This window comes from Orbilia oligospora (assembly GCF_000225545.1).
Source record: "Orbilia oligospora ATCC 24927 unplaced genomic scaffold scaffold00075, whole genome shotgun sequence".
NCBI lineage: Eukaryota > Fungi > Ascomycota > Orbiliomycetes > Orbiliales > Orbiliaceae > Orbilia > Orbilia oligospora.
The window spans coordinates 821691-836716 of NW_011645632.1; the positions used below are offsets into that span (position 1 = coordinate 821691).

Below are 15026 nucleotides of genomic sequence, written 5' to 3' on the forward strand. Positions count from 1 at the left end.
TGGTAACACGGTTATTCTGCAGCTGGGGCAGCTGCTTCGGCCGCCTTCTTTTTAGGTGCGGCCTTTTTAGGTGCGGGGGCCTTCTTAGCAGGGGCAGCAGGCTTCGATGTCTTAGATACCCTTCCGGCCTTTGTCTTAGCCAAAGCAGTTGTCGGTTTTTCTGTTGTTGACGCAGCAGCCTATGGCACGTTAGCCATGGTTCGAAAGATCAAATTATTTTGCTGAACTCACGGTTGTCTTTCTTGGCTTCTTCGAATTAGCGGCCGCGGTTTTAGGCTTGGCTGCGGCCTTTGGCTTTGCGGCAGATTTGGCAGCGGCAGCTTTCTTTGCTGCTGATACTTTCTTTACAGTTGGCTTCTACACAAGAACGAATTAATTTCCTTTCTTTCGTGGCATTTTCGAAGAGTGTTTTTCTTTTAAGCCGAATGAACTCATACCTTGGCTGGTTTTTCTCCAGTGGCCTTAGCTGCCTTTGTTGTGGACTTGGCAGCATCCTTCTTCTGAAGTTTAACGGGGCCTGAAGGGCCCTTTGGTTGAATAAAATCACCAGCAGCAACACCACGTTTGATAGCGGCGTTGAACTGCGTATCGAAATTCGATTCTTTGATGCCCTTGTTGTTGCTCAGAACATACTTCTTGAGGGCTTGGCGGCTGCTTCCGTTTCGCTCTTTGAGTTGAAGGATAGCATCCTTGATCATATCTGTTTGCACGAATCGTTAATATTATTCCTCAGGAAATATAGGGGGTGATTGTGTGTGTGTGTGTGTGTGTGTGTGGACATACCCTTATAGGATGGGTGGTCGGCTGGTGTAGAGGTTTTTTTGGTAGTGGTGGTGGTTGTTGCAGTTGCGGTGGCTGTGGCTGTGCCGGTAGCCTTCTTTGGTGGCATTGTGATGGTGTTATTACTTGGAAATTAGGGTAAAAGTAGATACTTTGGTGGTGCGAGAAGGGACAAGTCCTGTGAACCTTTTCGAGGGTGTGTAAATGTAGATGTGGATGTGGATGTGTCTTTCTAGTGTTTCGTTGCTATGAGAGGAGAAATAAAACTGGAAGAGAAAACAAGCGTTGGAAGCGGGGTGGGAGGGGCCGACTATTTGTACTCGGACGATTTTCCCTGTCGTATCAACAACGACTGAGCCCAACTGACGGCTTTACCTGACGCGAGGCACCAAAACACTTTGTTGTTGTTTTGTTTGTTTTTTCGCTCCTCCACTCCAATTACAGGCATTTCGGTAATATGTACCTACTTGCATGCTCTTTAGCGCCACCCCAAAATAAAATAATTTGACCCAAAATTGATGGCAGGAAAATAAACCCACCACCGCAAGCTGATTTTAATTAATTCACAAAACAAAACAGGATGACGTTGGACATAATCAATATCAATAGTTAATTGCCTATCGGAGCGTTATCCCTATCAGAATATTGCTATCTAAACCCTTTTTATTTTTTCACCTTTTTTTTATTTTTTGGCTCTCTTCCTTTGCTCTTTTGAATAGTTTATAATTTCTCTTTTGCTTCTCCCCTCTTTTCTTTCTAGGCGGTGGCTTCCTTATTTCCCACAGCAATTTGCCCTGAACATTAAACCCCTTGGGTAAACCCAGCAAGTCCCTCTGTTTCCCACCTGCCAATACTCTAAAATACTCTTTAAAAAGTAAACAGCCCTGACCTACGTTTACCGAACTGGCTCGGCCCATACCACCTATTAGTCACATTTTCTGTTCTATTTCCTTCCTTGGTTGTATTTATTTATTTTGCTTTGTTTTCGGCCCTTTCGTTCCTTCTGCTGAAAAGGTGGGTAAGGACTTACCGGATAGACAGCGATTGCCGCAAAAAACAAACCAACGCTTATCCCAATCCCAACTTGGATCATTCCCAGCGCAACATTTGCTATTGTGATGTTAAATTGACTCTGGAGGGCTTCAGGGCTCGTATTCACTGTCTTGTTGGTGAGAGAGTCTGCAGAATCTAACCCTGATATTAATCCGCCCTGTGCAGCAAGCCCCGACGGCACTTGAACTGTGGGGCACTATCAGCACAGGTATATTACAAATTCAACTATAACCGCTCAATGGAGATATAGAGACTCACTGAAAATTGCTGGGACAATTGATGTAAACGCAATCTGATGTGACAACCGTGAATACAGATTACCAATCACCCCGATTGTGAATGCCCCGAGTGCATTGGCTATCTGAACATTTGTAGGAAATCTTCTGGTGGCAAAAAAATTTACAGCAAATCCTGATATGCTGATGCATAGACTCATGGGGAGCTGCTTCCATTTGCACTGGTTGAGGACGTTTAGACTGTATCCGGGTACACATGAGCCTCCACACCAACAATCTATCACAAACGGCGAAGTCTTACCAAAGTGTAAAGACGAGGACGAACAAGAACTTGTAGTAGTCTGACATGACATTCGAGCAAGATTTACTTGATGTCGCTTTTGAATCAACTGCTCCATAAAGCGCCGTCCCAATCGTGATCCCAAACCCAAGAAGCAAGGAATAGATGATTGCATAAAACATCCGCACTGACCCAGCGACAAGATTCTTCGACTGCAGCTCCAAGGCACCGCATACTACCCTCAGCCCGCTAGGTTAGACATTTAAGCATCGAATATAACTGCCGTAGGCCGTTAGGGATGGCCCCAATATAAACTCACAAACAATATAGCCTGGCAAAATTAACGCAATAGAAGCTTGGGATATGCCAGCAAAGCAGAAAATCGAACCTCCCTCGATGGAGCCGAACGCGCGGGCAAGGAAGCATATTACTACACACGCTACGATTTCAAAAACGTTGGACTAATCGGCAAGGTGGTTAGCAGGCACACTCTTCCACTGAACGGGGCAATATCGACACCTTACGTACGTAAAGCGTAGATCTAGGAGCTATGACCAGGGCTAAAACACCGAGGATAGTTCCCAAAAGGAAGCAAATCGGTAAATCAATCAATCGCGCTGAGAAAGGGTTAGTTGAGGGGTACTCTGGAATCCATTACTTGAACTTGTGGGCATCTACCCGAAAAAAGAGGCCCTACCGAAGCACTCGCCGCCCCGTAAACCAAAACCTGAAGCCTTCACATTTAATATACCAGTCAGCGCATAATCACTATGAATAGAGAAATTTGACATACCAGACAGCAAATCGAGGACCTTGATCAAACCTAAGAAGACAAGTTATTCCAACTACCCAGATAAAACGTACGCCGGATATATACCTACAGCTTCTGAAGTTGGACCATGCCTTCTTCGACTCCTATCACATCATGAATAACCTAAGCAACATTCAGTTAAATTCAACGGCAGTCAAAGTATCCATAAAATAGCGCAAGCTAGAAGCCGTATCGAAATCAGAAAACATCATTTAACATACTTGTTTGTAAACCAGATGGACGTCCTGAAGTTTCCCCAGGTTTAGGGCTGGTGTGACCCGAACGAGCTGCATGTTGCTGGTGTGGGTTGAAGAATCATCAAATGAGATGATCATGCATCCTGGGAGATATAGGAATTGCCCTAGCAGTTGATTAAAGCCCATGAGAAAAATTATTCCGATGAAACCGCCTCAGTGGTGTTTTCTTACCCTCTACATCAAGAACTCGTGCGGACATTTTGAGATACTCTAGAAGAAAATATTAGTTTGATACCGGAAATTTCAAAACAAAAACTCATACCATACCTTCAAGGCGGTGGGTTGGAGCCCCATATAGCATAAGCGCCTTGCAGAGCTGGAGCAGGTATTTTTGCTTATGTAATACGTGTGCAAGGTGATACCGAAGCTACAAGCCTGAGATTAGGATACAGAAGGATAATGGGAAGACTTAGGGCTAATACTTTTATCTCGTCTTCATTTTCTTCCTTTGAAAAGCGGCCCAAGACATTGGTCAGTCCTCCACTATGTGCCCTGCTCGTCCGAGGTCGCTTATGACGTATAGGCACCTTGTCGGGTCCACCAGAGCCTGCATATGCGCCGCCTAGTTGTAAGCTGGCCCCGGCAAGAATGGCCGCGGTATTATCATGACTGCTTTTGTACCACGTCGAGGGAGTTGCGGCTCCGGACTCTGCTTTGGGAGTTTGCAGAGCACTCGGGAGGGTAGAATTTGAAGGTCGAGGACCAGAATTCTGTGAGAGTCTCAACAGGGTGGCAAGGACGCCCGGCTTGTGCATCGTGGGCTGGCTCAGGTCGGGCGAATGTTGGTTATTTAGGCTCATAGTGGAATTTTGTTCAGAGGTTGAATCTACGAAGTTATTCGGTAGTCCGGGGATCCTCTTCGATAACTCTCGAACAATAACTTGAGCCTGGGGTTCGAGAGCCTCGATTTCGGAATCTATAGGAGCTGCTTCTTCATCGAATTCCTCCCGTTTAATATAGGGGTTATCAGCCGCCAACAATGGCGTGAGGCCCTGTATAAGTGACACTCCCGCCCCCGAACTCATATCGTCAGCTTGCGTTTGTCCCCCATCATAGCCACAAGGGTTGCTCCTCGCAGCATTCCTCGGTCTTTCCGGAGATGCGCTATTCTTTAGTGTATCATTTGCGCCGAAGTGAACACGAGGGGTAGTCTTAGGTCCGTGGCTACTTTCTCGCTCAACTCTCGGCGAGGTTCGAATGGCATTCATTGGTATGTCTTCGAGAGTGGCACTTTCGCCTTTGGGTGCGAAAGGTTCAAGTGATTCTGTCTGAATTCTGTCCTCGATGCATACACAAACAAAGACTGCCCTGTTAGCGGCGAGTCAGCTGTTGAAGGAGGCAGGCCGGCAAGCGCAAGCATACGTAAGTTCCTATGGGAAAAGGGCCGGCATACCTTATTGTATCTCCTCGTAATATTAGATGCTGGTATGCTGGTGTCAGGCCTCAAGGCTAGGATAACCAAATATATGTGCCCAACTATCTTTGTTTTATACGGGCCCTAAGACTTGCCTTCGCATCTGATACGTGGTAGCCGCTCATTGTAATTATAATTATGATTTGCTAGAGCTAGGTGATCGGAGCAACAATCGGGATGGTGTCGTTAACGTTAATTAACAGACCCACGCCCTGACGTCAGACACAGTCAAGTCCTGCGTTTCTGCATAAGCGATTCGGGATGACTCTCGGTCAACGGAAAAGTGTGGGCACGTTGGAATATTAGCACGCCCCACGGATTGTGTTAAATCAAGGATTATTCGTCGATTAATATATGCACCCTTCTATGAGCGGAATTTCAACATCAAGCAGCCACTGTGGTTCAAGTATGATAAAGAGCCGTCAAGTAGCGTTTCCAAGCCCAGTTGGGAACAAAAGCATCGCCATGATAAAATACAAGGTCAGAACAACATAATTTGAAAATACAAATGTTTCAGCAGCTGTGGCGACAGTACCCAAATTAGGAAGTGGGAGTAAAGGAAATAGAACAGAAAAGTAAGAAAAGGAAGAAAAGGCTTCAAGGTGTTTCGTAGCAACGCATATTAACCTCCTACATGTGCACACATCGTCCATTAGCCTCTGCCGAATAGACATTGCTTTAATAGTCAATCGCCGCCAAAGCGAACCAACGAGATTAAAAAATAGCGCTCCGTCTCTTCTCCGCGCTGTGGGCAGCGAAATGGGGAGCAGCTAGGCCCATTCTTCTTGGGGTACGTCTACCCTCTGGACGAGAGATCGAAACAATATCAAGGGGCGTATCCTTTCGCGTCGTGTGGTCCATTGAGCCACTTTCCCCGGGTCGATCAGAGGAGTCATGCTCGGAGACAGGCATCATGGAGGAAGCTGGCCCAACTTGTTTGGTTACTCGACGTTCAAGTCCCGCATTTACTAGTTTCGTGAGGGCCCTTCGCCTTTGACGCGAAGAGAAGTTCTTGCTGCCCTCATACTTTGCGGTGGGTTTCGCAATAACCTCTTCAAGTGCAGGAGGACCACGGGGTTGTCGGATCGGGTGATCACCCCGGCCGCCAAAAGTTGAATTCAAAGGGGTCGATGGAACCCCTGATAGCCTTGGGATGGAGGTTTTGGGTCCTCCGTCCAACGTCGGGTTCATATTACTGCAGCCAGAAAGGGATATGCACTTTTTGTGGCCGCGACGGAACGTTGATGCGGACGCGGGTGGCGGGCTCGGTGTTTTCTTCGCCATAACCCTCTCCGGCGCGTTGAATTCTTTCGTCGGAGACGGGGTTGACCTCGAGGGGGGGGTCCGGGTTGTGGGTCTCCCCAGAGGTGGTGAAGGCGAGATCCGAAGTTGAGAGGTCATGGATGTCAAGGCTGTTTGCTCTGATTGAGCCAGAGCGGAGAACCCACCCTGTTTATGTCGGTTCTGTTGCGAAGTAAAGCCCTGGACGTTTGTTTGAACATTGGGGTTGTAGATTGAGTGGCCTTGGGATAGGTTGGAGGCCGTAGGAGTGTATATAGCTGGGCTTATTGGGGGGGTTCCAAGGACTTGTGACATCGCGGACTGTATCGGAAGAGGCTGCATTTGTTGATGGATTTGCTGTAACTGTTGAGTCTGTTGTGCTAACCTGAGCTGCTGGATAAAATGCTGCTGTTGCTGCTGTGCAAGCGATATGTTCCGGGCTAAAAGGTCCGCATACGCCTGAGCTTCATAATCTTGGTCTCCCTGGTAAACATAATGAGAGGAAGTCGGAGGGGTCGGAAGACCTCCGAAGTTACTGAATTGGATGTTGTTGAAATGGTCCTGAGGAAGAGAAGGCCTCGAGGCATGCAAGTGCCCTGAGTGCGCTAATTGATGCCTTGGGGGATCGTTTCCAAATGCTCGTTCGTTTCGGTTCATCAAAAAATTCAAATTTCCAGCTCCGGATTGTAATTCGCCTTGGAACTCTCCATCAAAATGCCCGATACTAGGATATTCGGAACCAATTGGCGTTTTCGGGGCCGTACGAAGACCAGCAAGCAGTTGCGCTCGGCCTGACGAGCGTGCAGTTGGGGTTGGGGGATACAGGGCATTCGGATCATCGTACAACGAAGCCGATATCGTAGGAAGTTTCGGTATAGGTATTTTATTCACGGCATCCGGCTTGCCCCGACTGGCACCGAAACCGTTGGCAAGCATGTTGCCGGGAATTTGGTGTTGTTGGAAAGAATAAGACATTGTTGCGGGTCGTCCAGCGTCGATGCTCAGCATCGTTAGTCCTGCAATGAGATTGTTGTCGCTAAAAGAGCGTACGGGAAGGTATGTAGTAGTTTATGAGACGGCCTGTGCGGGATGAAAGCTTCGCGGGAGGCTGGAGGATATAAGATATGGATTTAGGATTCCGCCACAGGCGAAATCAAGTTACAATAAAATTAAGTGTGTATAATCAGATCGAGTGAAGGGGGTATGATCTAAGCATCCGATAATAATAGAAATGAAAAACGGGTGTGCGTGCGTGCGTGTGTGTGTGTGTATAAGTATATATAGGGATGTAAAAGTGAAAATAAATAAATAAATAAAAATATAGATTTCAATATTTTAAACCGAAAGAGAACGATAGGACAAGATCTGATGTTTTGATTCCACGCTGTGGATAGTCGGTCTGTTATTGTGATTGCGGCACTGCTTCGAAATGAGAGGGAAAAAAAAAAGTATCGACCTGGTAGTTATGCAAGAAGAAAATAATGAGTAATGGGCAGTAAGTAATTCAGCTGAAAGATTTTAAAGAGCAGAAGAGATAGATATCAAAGAGAACCACAGCCGTTACAAGTAAAATAGGTAACCCACCACAGAGGACTGAAGGGGTGTGAAGTGGAAAGGAAGAGAAGAGTCGGGTTAATAAGAGGGAAGGGTTGGTGTTTCGAGGTAGGAAGAAATAAGGGATAGAACAACAGAACCTGGGTCAAAGGGAAAACCCTTTTTCTTCTTTCCTAGTGCCAGACTAGGTCGGAAGGAAAGGGGATAGATAGAATCTATTTTAGTATCCTACTACTTCGAGTATGTGAAGGTTTAATTTTCATTCTGCTTCTAAGCCTAAAAAGGTAATTATACCCATGCTGAATCCACCATGTCGATTAATTCTGCATTTTCATTGGCCTTTGAGGGAATCCAGGAGCAAGGGGGTCAGTCTGAAGCGGTTGATTACAAGATTTAATTGGTTCGTAATTCCTCCCTCCGTGAAACTGGTTCGAAACAGACCAATGTTCAGCACGTATGGGCATTCATAGTGCAGGTACTCCGCACACACATACTTGATACCTGGGTAAGTAGGTACCTACATCCCGAGATATGGATATTACATCTCCTTTAGCTTCACACCCAAAGCATCGCGCAAAGCCATATTCTCGGCCTTTAATTCCTCAATAACAACATCGGGACCCAGGGAACTCTCATTCTCATGAGCCATCCGAAGAAAAGCCCCTAGTTTCGCAAGGCGTGCTTGGAATTCTGCAGCTTCCTGACGAAGGTCTGCATTTACCTGTCTCTCTATTGCAAGTTGGCTCGCATAGCTTTGATGGATGTTGATTGTGGATATCGATTGTTCGTGCTATCACCACTTGTTAATATCTATTGAGGTTGCCAGGCTTCTTGAAACACAGATCAGGTACACGGACAATAAAGATCCTCAAGCCTTCTAAAACCTTTTCCAGCACCGACTCGTAATCGTTTACTAGACTTGACAAATCCTCGTTTTCCGCTAGAAGGGTGGCATTTTCCTTTCTGAGTATACGGTTTTGGGATTGGACGTCATCTTGAAGGCAGGTATTTATTAGCCATTATCACGGCTCTGTTTAGTCGTCAACGCCGGTTTTCTTGGTTTTTTTTTTTTGATACCTTTGCTCTCTTGTTGAGCATCCCGTAGATGCGTGCTTCCTTCTTCCGGGGTCGCCCTCACCTTACCTGCGATCAGCGAAGTCCACCCCACGTAAAACTGCCAGCAAACTCACCTTTGCCTCATCAGCTTTTTGAACAAGTTTGGCAGCACTTTCTCTGTTGATGGAGAGCAGCTGTGAGAGCTCCTGTAGCTGTGTCCAGAGATGGTTGAGATCCGTTTGATGACCTGAATTTGGGAGGAGGTTCAGAAGAGCCGGGTTTCCATTGTTGTGAGATTGTTGGCCATGGAATTGCATTTGGTTCTGCATGTTGTCGATTCTCAGTTCATAGCTCTATTTCTCCTGTGATATTGGCGATGTATTATAAAATGAATGAAGGGTATTTTGCTACTATGCTGCTCCTTGCCACATATGCCTCGATTCGAAAATTTAACTAGTCACAACTCAACATTCATTTACCTTGATCCCGCAAGCTACAAACAAACCGTACGGAGGATCTGTAGCCCATACCCGCCCAAGACGCCACTAGAAAAACAGAAGTGTGAAGAGAAAATAGAGGAAGAAAAAAACCTTTCTGTATAGGTACTTAAGTGAGTTGCTATCTGTTGTCCCACTAACCCAGGATACACCTAAACAAGGAACAAGCAAATTGATGACAACTTTAGAGGATGGTCGACACCGAAAACGAAAAGGCCGAGAAGCTTGCGGCAGCTAAGAAACGTGTATGCATTCTTTAGAGGAGTCTTGTGTTTGCAATAATGCCTACTAAAGTCACGACAGTTTGAAGAGCTCAAGCGGAAGAAACAGCCAAACAAGAAGGCATCCGGCAGCGCCAAAGAGCCTCCATCTAACAACAGCCCTCTCTTAGAAGCATCGCACCATGATATTACTACTACAGAAAGTGGTGGGAATGATGTAAAGCAACAAGGGCTCACAAATACGGACCAGATACAAGCTATTGGAGACGGCGAAGACGCTATTAAGGACAAAGATACTGAGCAATTGAATGAGCTCCGTGCGGACAATGGACAACCGGAATCCCATAGCACCACCACCAACGAGGCTTTACTCGAAACGCTCCCCGAGATATACCGAAAACAAGCTTCTGTAATCGATGAGCTACGAACCGATAATCAACAATTACTTGACGAGGTGAAAACCCTCCAAGTACGAGCACAAGAATGCAGCAAAGCAATTGTTGATAGGGACAAGGCGCTTGAGGATCTAGCGTCTGTATCAGAGGAATTGCAACTTCTCAAAGAAAAGAGTGGGGTGGAGCAAGCTACATTACTCGAAGGAGCTGGGGAAGTGAACGCTCTCGTACGCCAAATACTCACATCTCCACATATATATTCACACATTTCTAACATATTGAAGAAGATGGAAGTAGCGTCGTTGAGCCGTCAAATAGCTCACCTCCAATCGCAGATAGCGCAAAAAGATAAGACCATCATCGACATGCGACGGAATTCTACATTAAGCTCCCCGGGATCTGACGAAACAGTAAAGCAAGAAGAACGGATAGAGAGCATGTCGGTTGAGCTATCGAAGTCTAGGGCAGAACTTGAAGCTTCCGTTGCATCAACAGATACCCTGAGGTTAGAGCGTGACCGCCTAGAGACGCTTGTAGAGTCAATGAAGGTAGAACTTGAAACAGCAACGAGAAATACGGATGACCTCAGCAATAAATTAAGTAGGCTCACGGAATCCGTTACGTCGGATAGCGCCAAAAACTCGGCCTGGGAAGAAAAGTCTCGTTCACAGGGGCAAACAATAATCGAGCTAAACCAAAAACTCGATGTAATGAAGTCAACAGTAGATCAGCTTAAACAGTCGAATCAGGAATTGCGAGCCTCCGAGAGGGATATGGAAGCAAGATACCGGGATATAGAGAAGAGGCTGTCCAATGCCCAAAGGGAAAACTCGGGTATGCAGCTGAGGCTCGCCGAGTTAAAGTCCAGTTTGCACGGGTCGTTAAACAGAACCGACTTGCCCATAAATACAGACCTACCAGGAGTGGATTCAAGAGAAGGGGGTGGGAATGGCGAAGTCAGAAACTCGAATCGGGTTCAAGGAGACACAGAAGGCAATAAATTGGGTCCAAAAGATCATCTCTGGAGACAGGTGTTAGCAGACGAGAACTCCCACGATTTCCTAGACATCGATTTGCAGACTGTTGCAAGAAACACTACACAAAGCCAAAACATTCTAGATCACCCACTTGCAACGCCAGAAGGAGACCAGGAAAGAAGGTCTTTAATCCAGCGGGCCAGAAAGGAATTGGAGAGCTGGAGGGGCCATCGAATCAATCTTATTGATGTATATCTTGCGTACGATGACACCTATAGTAGAATATTTGATATATAAATTGAAAATGTGATGGCTACTATTATTTTCCCTTTTTGCTACGCCGTATTATCGTAGTAAATTAAGTAATATATGTGGGATTATTGTGGGGGGATATACCGGCATATCTATGATTCTACTCGTTACTCGTTAGAATATAAAAGAGCGTTTATTTATATAGAAGATATGTAGGTTAGTAGATTCTTAATAAAAGAAAGAATAATAAAACGTTTAACCTCCTATTTTATAATTACTATAAAAATAATATCAAATATTGTTTAATTTTCATATGATAATATATATATATTGTAGAAGTACAAAACCGCCGGGCTATAATGACAAAAACAGTGATTCTGTTACAATAGCTGGGCGGGAACTATAAGATTGCAATCCACTAACTATGTGTATGGGTAGAGAATTAATTAAAGAATTCATTATTATTATTATTATTTATCATACACGTATGCAACCTTTTGGTTATGGTGGTTTAAAGAAACTATTCTAATACATGATTTTCGCATTTTATTTTATTTTTATAAGTAAATATTAAAATAGATAGTAAACTAAAAAATAAAATAAAATATAGAAAATACTTTTTATTATTATTTTATTTTGTTTTTTGTTTTTGTTTTAAAAGTTTTTTCTTATTTTTTTTATATTTCTTCTTTTTATAAAAAGAATAATGTTGTGAGTTTGTTGTTCTTATTTATCCATTTTAGTGTAATATCTAAGATTTATTATTTATCTCTGGAATTTTATAATTTATTATCTTTTAAATTTTTAGGTTTTCTCATTTTATATGTCAGTTTTTTTTGGATTTTTATTGCTCTTCTGTGTAATTTTTGTCTTATCTAAAAAGTTTTCCAATAAAATCATACCATCTTTATTAAATAATAGATAGAATAGTTATAATTAAATTGTTCATCAGGAAAAAAATATAATTCCATCGCGCTCTATTTTGCCCATCCGATAGCAAGATGGACAAGATGGGTAAAATAAAAATCTACTTTTCGGATAAAACATGTTTCATCCTATAAAAGGCTTGCATCTTACGCAGGGGTTATTATCTTATGCAGGGGTTACTATTCTACGCAGGGGTTATTATCCTATATAGCCATTTTCATTTTATGCAACCATTTCCATCCTACACAGTTATTTCTATTTTATATAACCATTTTCATTTTATAAAATTATTTATATTTTACACAACTATCTATATCCTATAAATATGTTTTATCTAATATACATATTTTATTTACATCTACAGAAATCCTATATAAAATTATTCCAGATAGTAAAATACTACTAAAAAATAAAATAAATATTAAATCAATAGTTAGATATTTTTACAATTCTAATTACAGATATTATTATGAAAAAAATATATACAAAATTATAAAATTATTAAATTATTTAAAAAAAAAGGCTATTTATTTAAAATATTAAGTTCAAAATTAAAAGTAAGAAGAAAAAGGCCATTAACTTTCTATATATTTATATTAATATTTTTTGAATTTGTATAATTTTTTTATAAATTTATATTTTTACTATTTTAATATTATTAATATTTTTAATTTATTAAAATAAAGTATTTTTTAAAATTAATCTTTTTTTATATTTTTTATTAATATATTAATAATATAATATTTATTTATAAAAATTTTATATACATTTAGTTTTTATTTAATTAATATTATTAACAATAATATAATATTAATTTAATAAAATAATTAATAATTATTTTAAAATTAAAAATATATAATATATTAATTTATTTTAATTCTATATTAATCTAAAATTTTTCAAAATAAATCTTATATACTTATATTATTTATTTAAAGATTTTAAAATATAACTAAAATCTATAGAACCAATTTTTAGTCTCTTTAAAGCTTTTTAAATAATAATAATAACCCAATAAATAGTTATACTATTAATATTAATATAAAATAACAGATTTTTAATTTAAAAATTATTAAAAATATTATAATGATATTTAATTAATACTTAAGAAATAATTAAAGAAAAGAAAATTGGCAATATAATAATTTATTAAAAATTAATATTAGATTGCTGTAAATGTATACATATATAAATTTATATTTTAAAAAATCTTTTTCTAAAAAAAAATTTTTTTTTTTTTTTAAGAAATATTTAACTTTTTCTTGTTAAACTTATTTAGCATAAAAAAAATATATATTTATATTTAACAATCTTTTGAATAGTATTTGTTATATAATTTTAAAAATTTAAGAAATATTATTTAATTTAAAGTTAAATAATCTTTAAAAGAAAAGTTTGAATAAAGTTATAAAAGATGAATATTTTTTTCTAGATTTTTTAAATCTTTTTACTATTTGGGTATAAATTTTTTGTAATGTAATAAACATTAAGTTTTAAATAAACAAAATTAAAATATTTAATATATATTAAAGAAATATTAATTGTTTTAAATTAGTTTTTTTAAAATTAATTTATAACTAAAACAACTTTAAATTTATTTATAAAACTTAATTAAAAAATGGATTAAAATGAAATTAAATTAAAAATTTTAAATAAAATTTAATTAACTATTATAAAATTTAAATTTATTCAAGTTAATATAACGTATTCCACCTAGTTTGCGCGCACACCTAGTTTTACCGCAGTTTTCAAAATCAAATACCCCATTAAAAATTATTACCAAATTTTCAACCTTCTTATACTTTCTACACGATAATGTCCAACAATATACATTTTAAAACAATATCATTCTATTATATTATAATAACTTTGAATTTTAAAAAACTATAAGAAAATGTAATTATAAAAAAAAAAAAATTAAATATAAAAAAACATTATTTAATATAATAACATCATCTTAAATAAACTCGTCTTTTATAATTACAATAACATATTTAATATACTTCATTTTTATTATCCCTATTTCTACTTTTATCTCTATTTTTATTTTTTTTATCTTTTTTATTTTTTTATTTTTTCTATTTTTTTTATTTTTTCTATTTTTTTTATTTTTTCTATTTTTTTTATCCCCATCACCTAGTGTGAGGATGAAGTGGTTTAGAACAGTTTTATGGTTTTGTCAAACCACTCTGCATAGACTTATGGACTTAAAATTTTAAATCCAAATTGCTCTGGTGGATTTAAAAATAATAATAAATTGTTTTACGTAATTTTTTAAAAATTTTTGAGTTTATTTAAAAAATTGCTGTAAAATTTTATAAATTTATTAAAAATAGAAATATTTATATGGTAATTTAATATGTTAATTTATTTTGAGTTTTAAGTATTATAAAATGTATTAAATTAATATTTTAAGTATAAAAATTAATTTTTTATTTTAAATCTTTTTTTTACTATTGTTTTTTGTGTAATTGTAGTAGAATGTTTTTTTAATTTAAAGATATTTTTCTTTTTATTTTTATAAAAAATTTTATTGTTTATTTTAATTGTTGAATTATAATTATTATTTTTATGATTATTTTTTTTTTATTTTTAGATATTGTAGTTATATTATTTAATGTTATTTCTGTTATTAATATTTTTTTTTTAAAGATTTTTTTTTTAGAAATAGGATTAGGAGTAAATTTCTTTTGTTTTTGTTATTATAATTGAGTAATTATAGTTTGATGTATAGTTTCTAGTTGTAGTTGACTTTGTTGATATGTTATAATATCTTTAGTTTTATTAAATATTCTTTTCGGATTTATTGATGTAATAAATACTACTAAAATGTTTTTAGTTATTATTGCAAGAATTAAATATTTTTTTTTTTAGTAATTTTTAATTTTTTAATGGATTTTTGATATTAATAGATGGTTCTTCTAAAAATTGTTTTGTTTTATTGTGTTTTGAGTTTGAGGGAGTATTAAAAGAAGAATTAAAAAAACCAAAAAATGAATTGATGTTAAAAATATTCGTAAGATTGTTAGAATTGA

At 38.6% G+C, this 15026-nt stretch overlaps 5 protein-coding genes across 5 annotated transcripts; 1 reads left to right on the forward strand and 4 right to left on the reverse strand.

Annotated features, from left to right (window-relative positions):
* Positions 1-213: 213 nt before the first annotated feature.
* AOL_s00075g239 (uncharacterized protein) lies at positions 214-889 on the reverse strand (the record flags this gene model as incomplete). Its single annotated transcript, XM_011122550.1, has 3 exons — positions 214-357; positions 438-700; positions 784-889. The coding sequence occupies 3 exons, from the start codon at positions 887-889 to the stop codon at positions 214-216; spliced, it is 513 nt and encodes a 170-aa protein (XP_011120852.1).
* A 786-nt stretch (positions 890-1675) lies between these two features.
* On the reverse strand, positions 1676-4625 carry AOL_s00075g240 (uncharacterized protein; the record flags this gene model as incomplete). The annotated part of the gene is made up of 13 exons (XM_011122551.1): positions 1676-1702; positions 1811-2019; positions 2092-2309; positions 2371-2584; positions 2669-2810; positions 2878-2966; positions 3028-3083; positions 3143-3172; positions 3231-3283; positions 3382-3521; positions 3589-3627; positions 3685-3784; positions 3840-4625. 13 exons carry the CDS (start codon positions 4623-4625, stop codon positions 1676-1678), a joined length of 2103 nt encoding a protein of 700 aa, XP_011120853.1.
* Positions 4626-5545: 920 nt separating this feature from the next.
* On the reverse strand, positions 5546-7087 carry AOL_s00075g241 (uncharacterized protein; the record flags this gene model as incomplete). The annotated part of the gene is made up of 1 exon (XM_011122552.1): positions 5546-7087. One exon carries the CDS (start codon positions 7085-7087, stop codon positions 5546-5548), a length of 1542 nt encoding a protein of 513 aa, XP_011120854.1.
* Positions 7088-8204: 1117 nt separating this feature from the next.
* On the reverse strand, positions 8205-9051 carry AOL_s00075g242 (uncharacterized protein; the record flags this gene model as incomplete). The annotated part of the gene is made up of 4 exons (XM_011122553.1): positions 8205-8456; positions 8518-8660; positions 8744-8804; positions 8857-9051. 4 exons carry the CDS (start codon positions 9049-9051, stop codon positions 8205-8207), a joined length of 651 nt encoding a protein of 216 aa, XP_011120855.1.
* A 359-nt stretch (positions 9052-9410) lies between these two features.
* On the forward strand, positions 9411-11109 carry AOL_s00075g243 (uncharacterized protein; the record flags this gene model as incomplete). Its single annotated transcript, XM_011122554.1, has 3 exons — positions 9411-9464; positions 9523-10062; positions 10120-11109. 3 exons carry the CDS (start codon positions 9411-9413, stop codon positions 11107-11109), a joined length of 1584 nt encoding a protein of 527 aa, XP_011120856.1.
* Positions 11110-15026: the final 3917 nt, after the last annotated feature.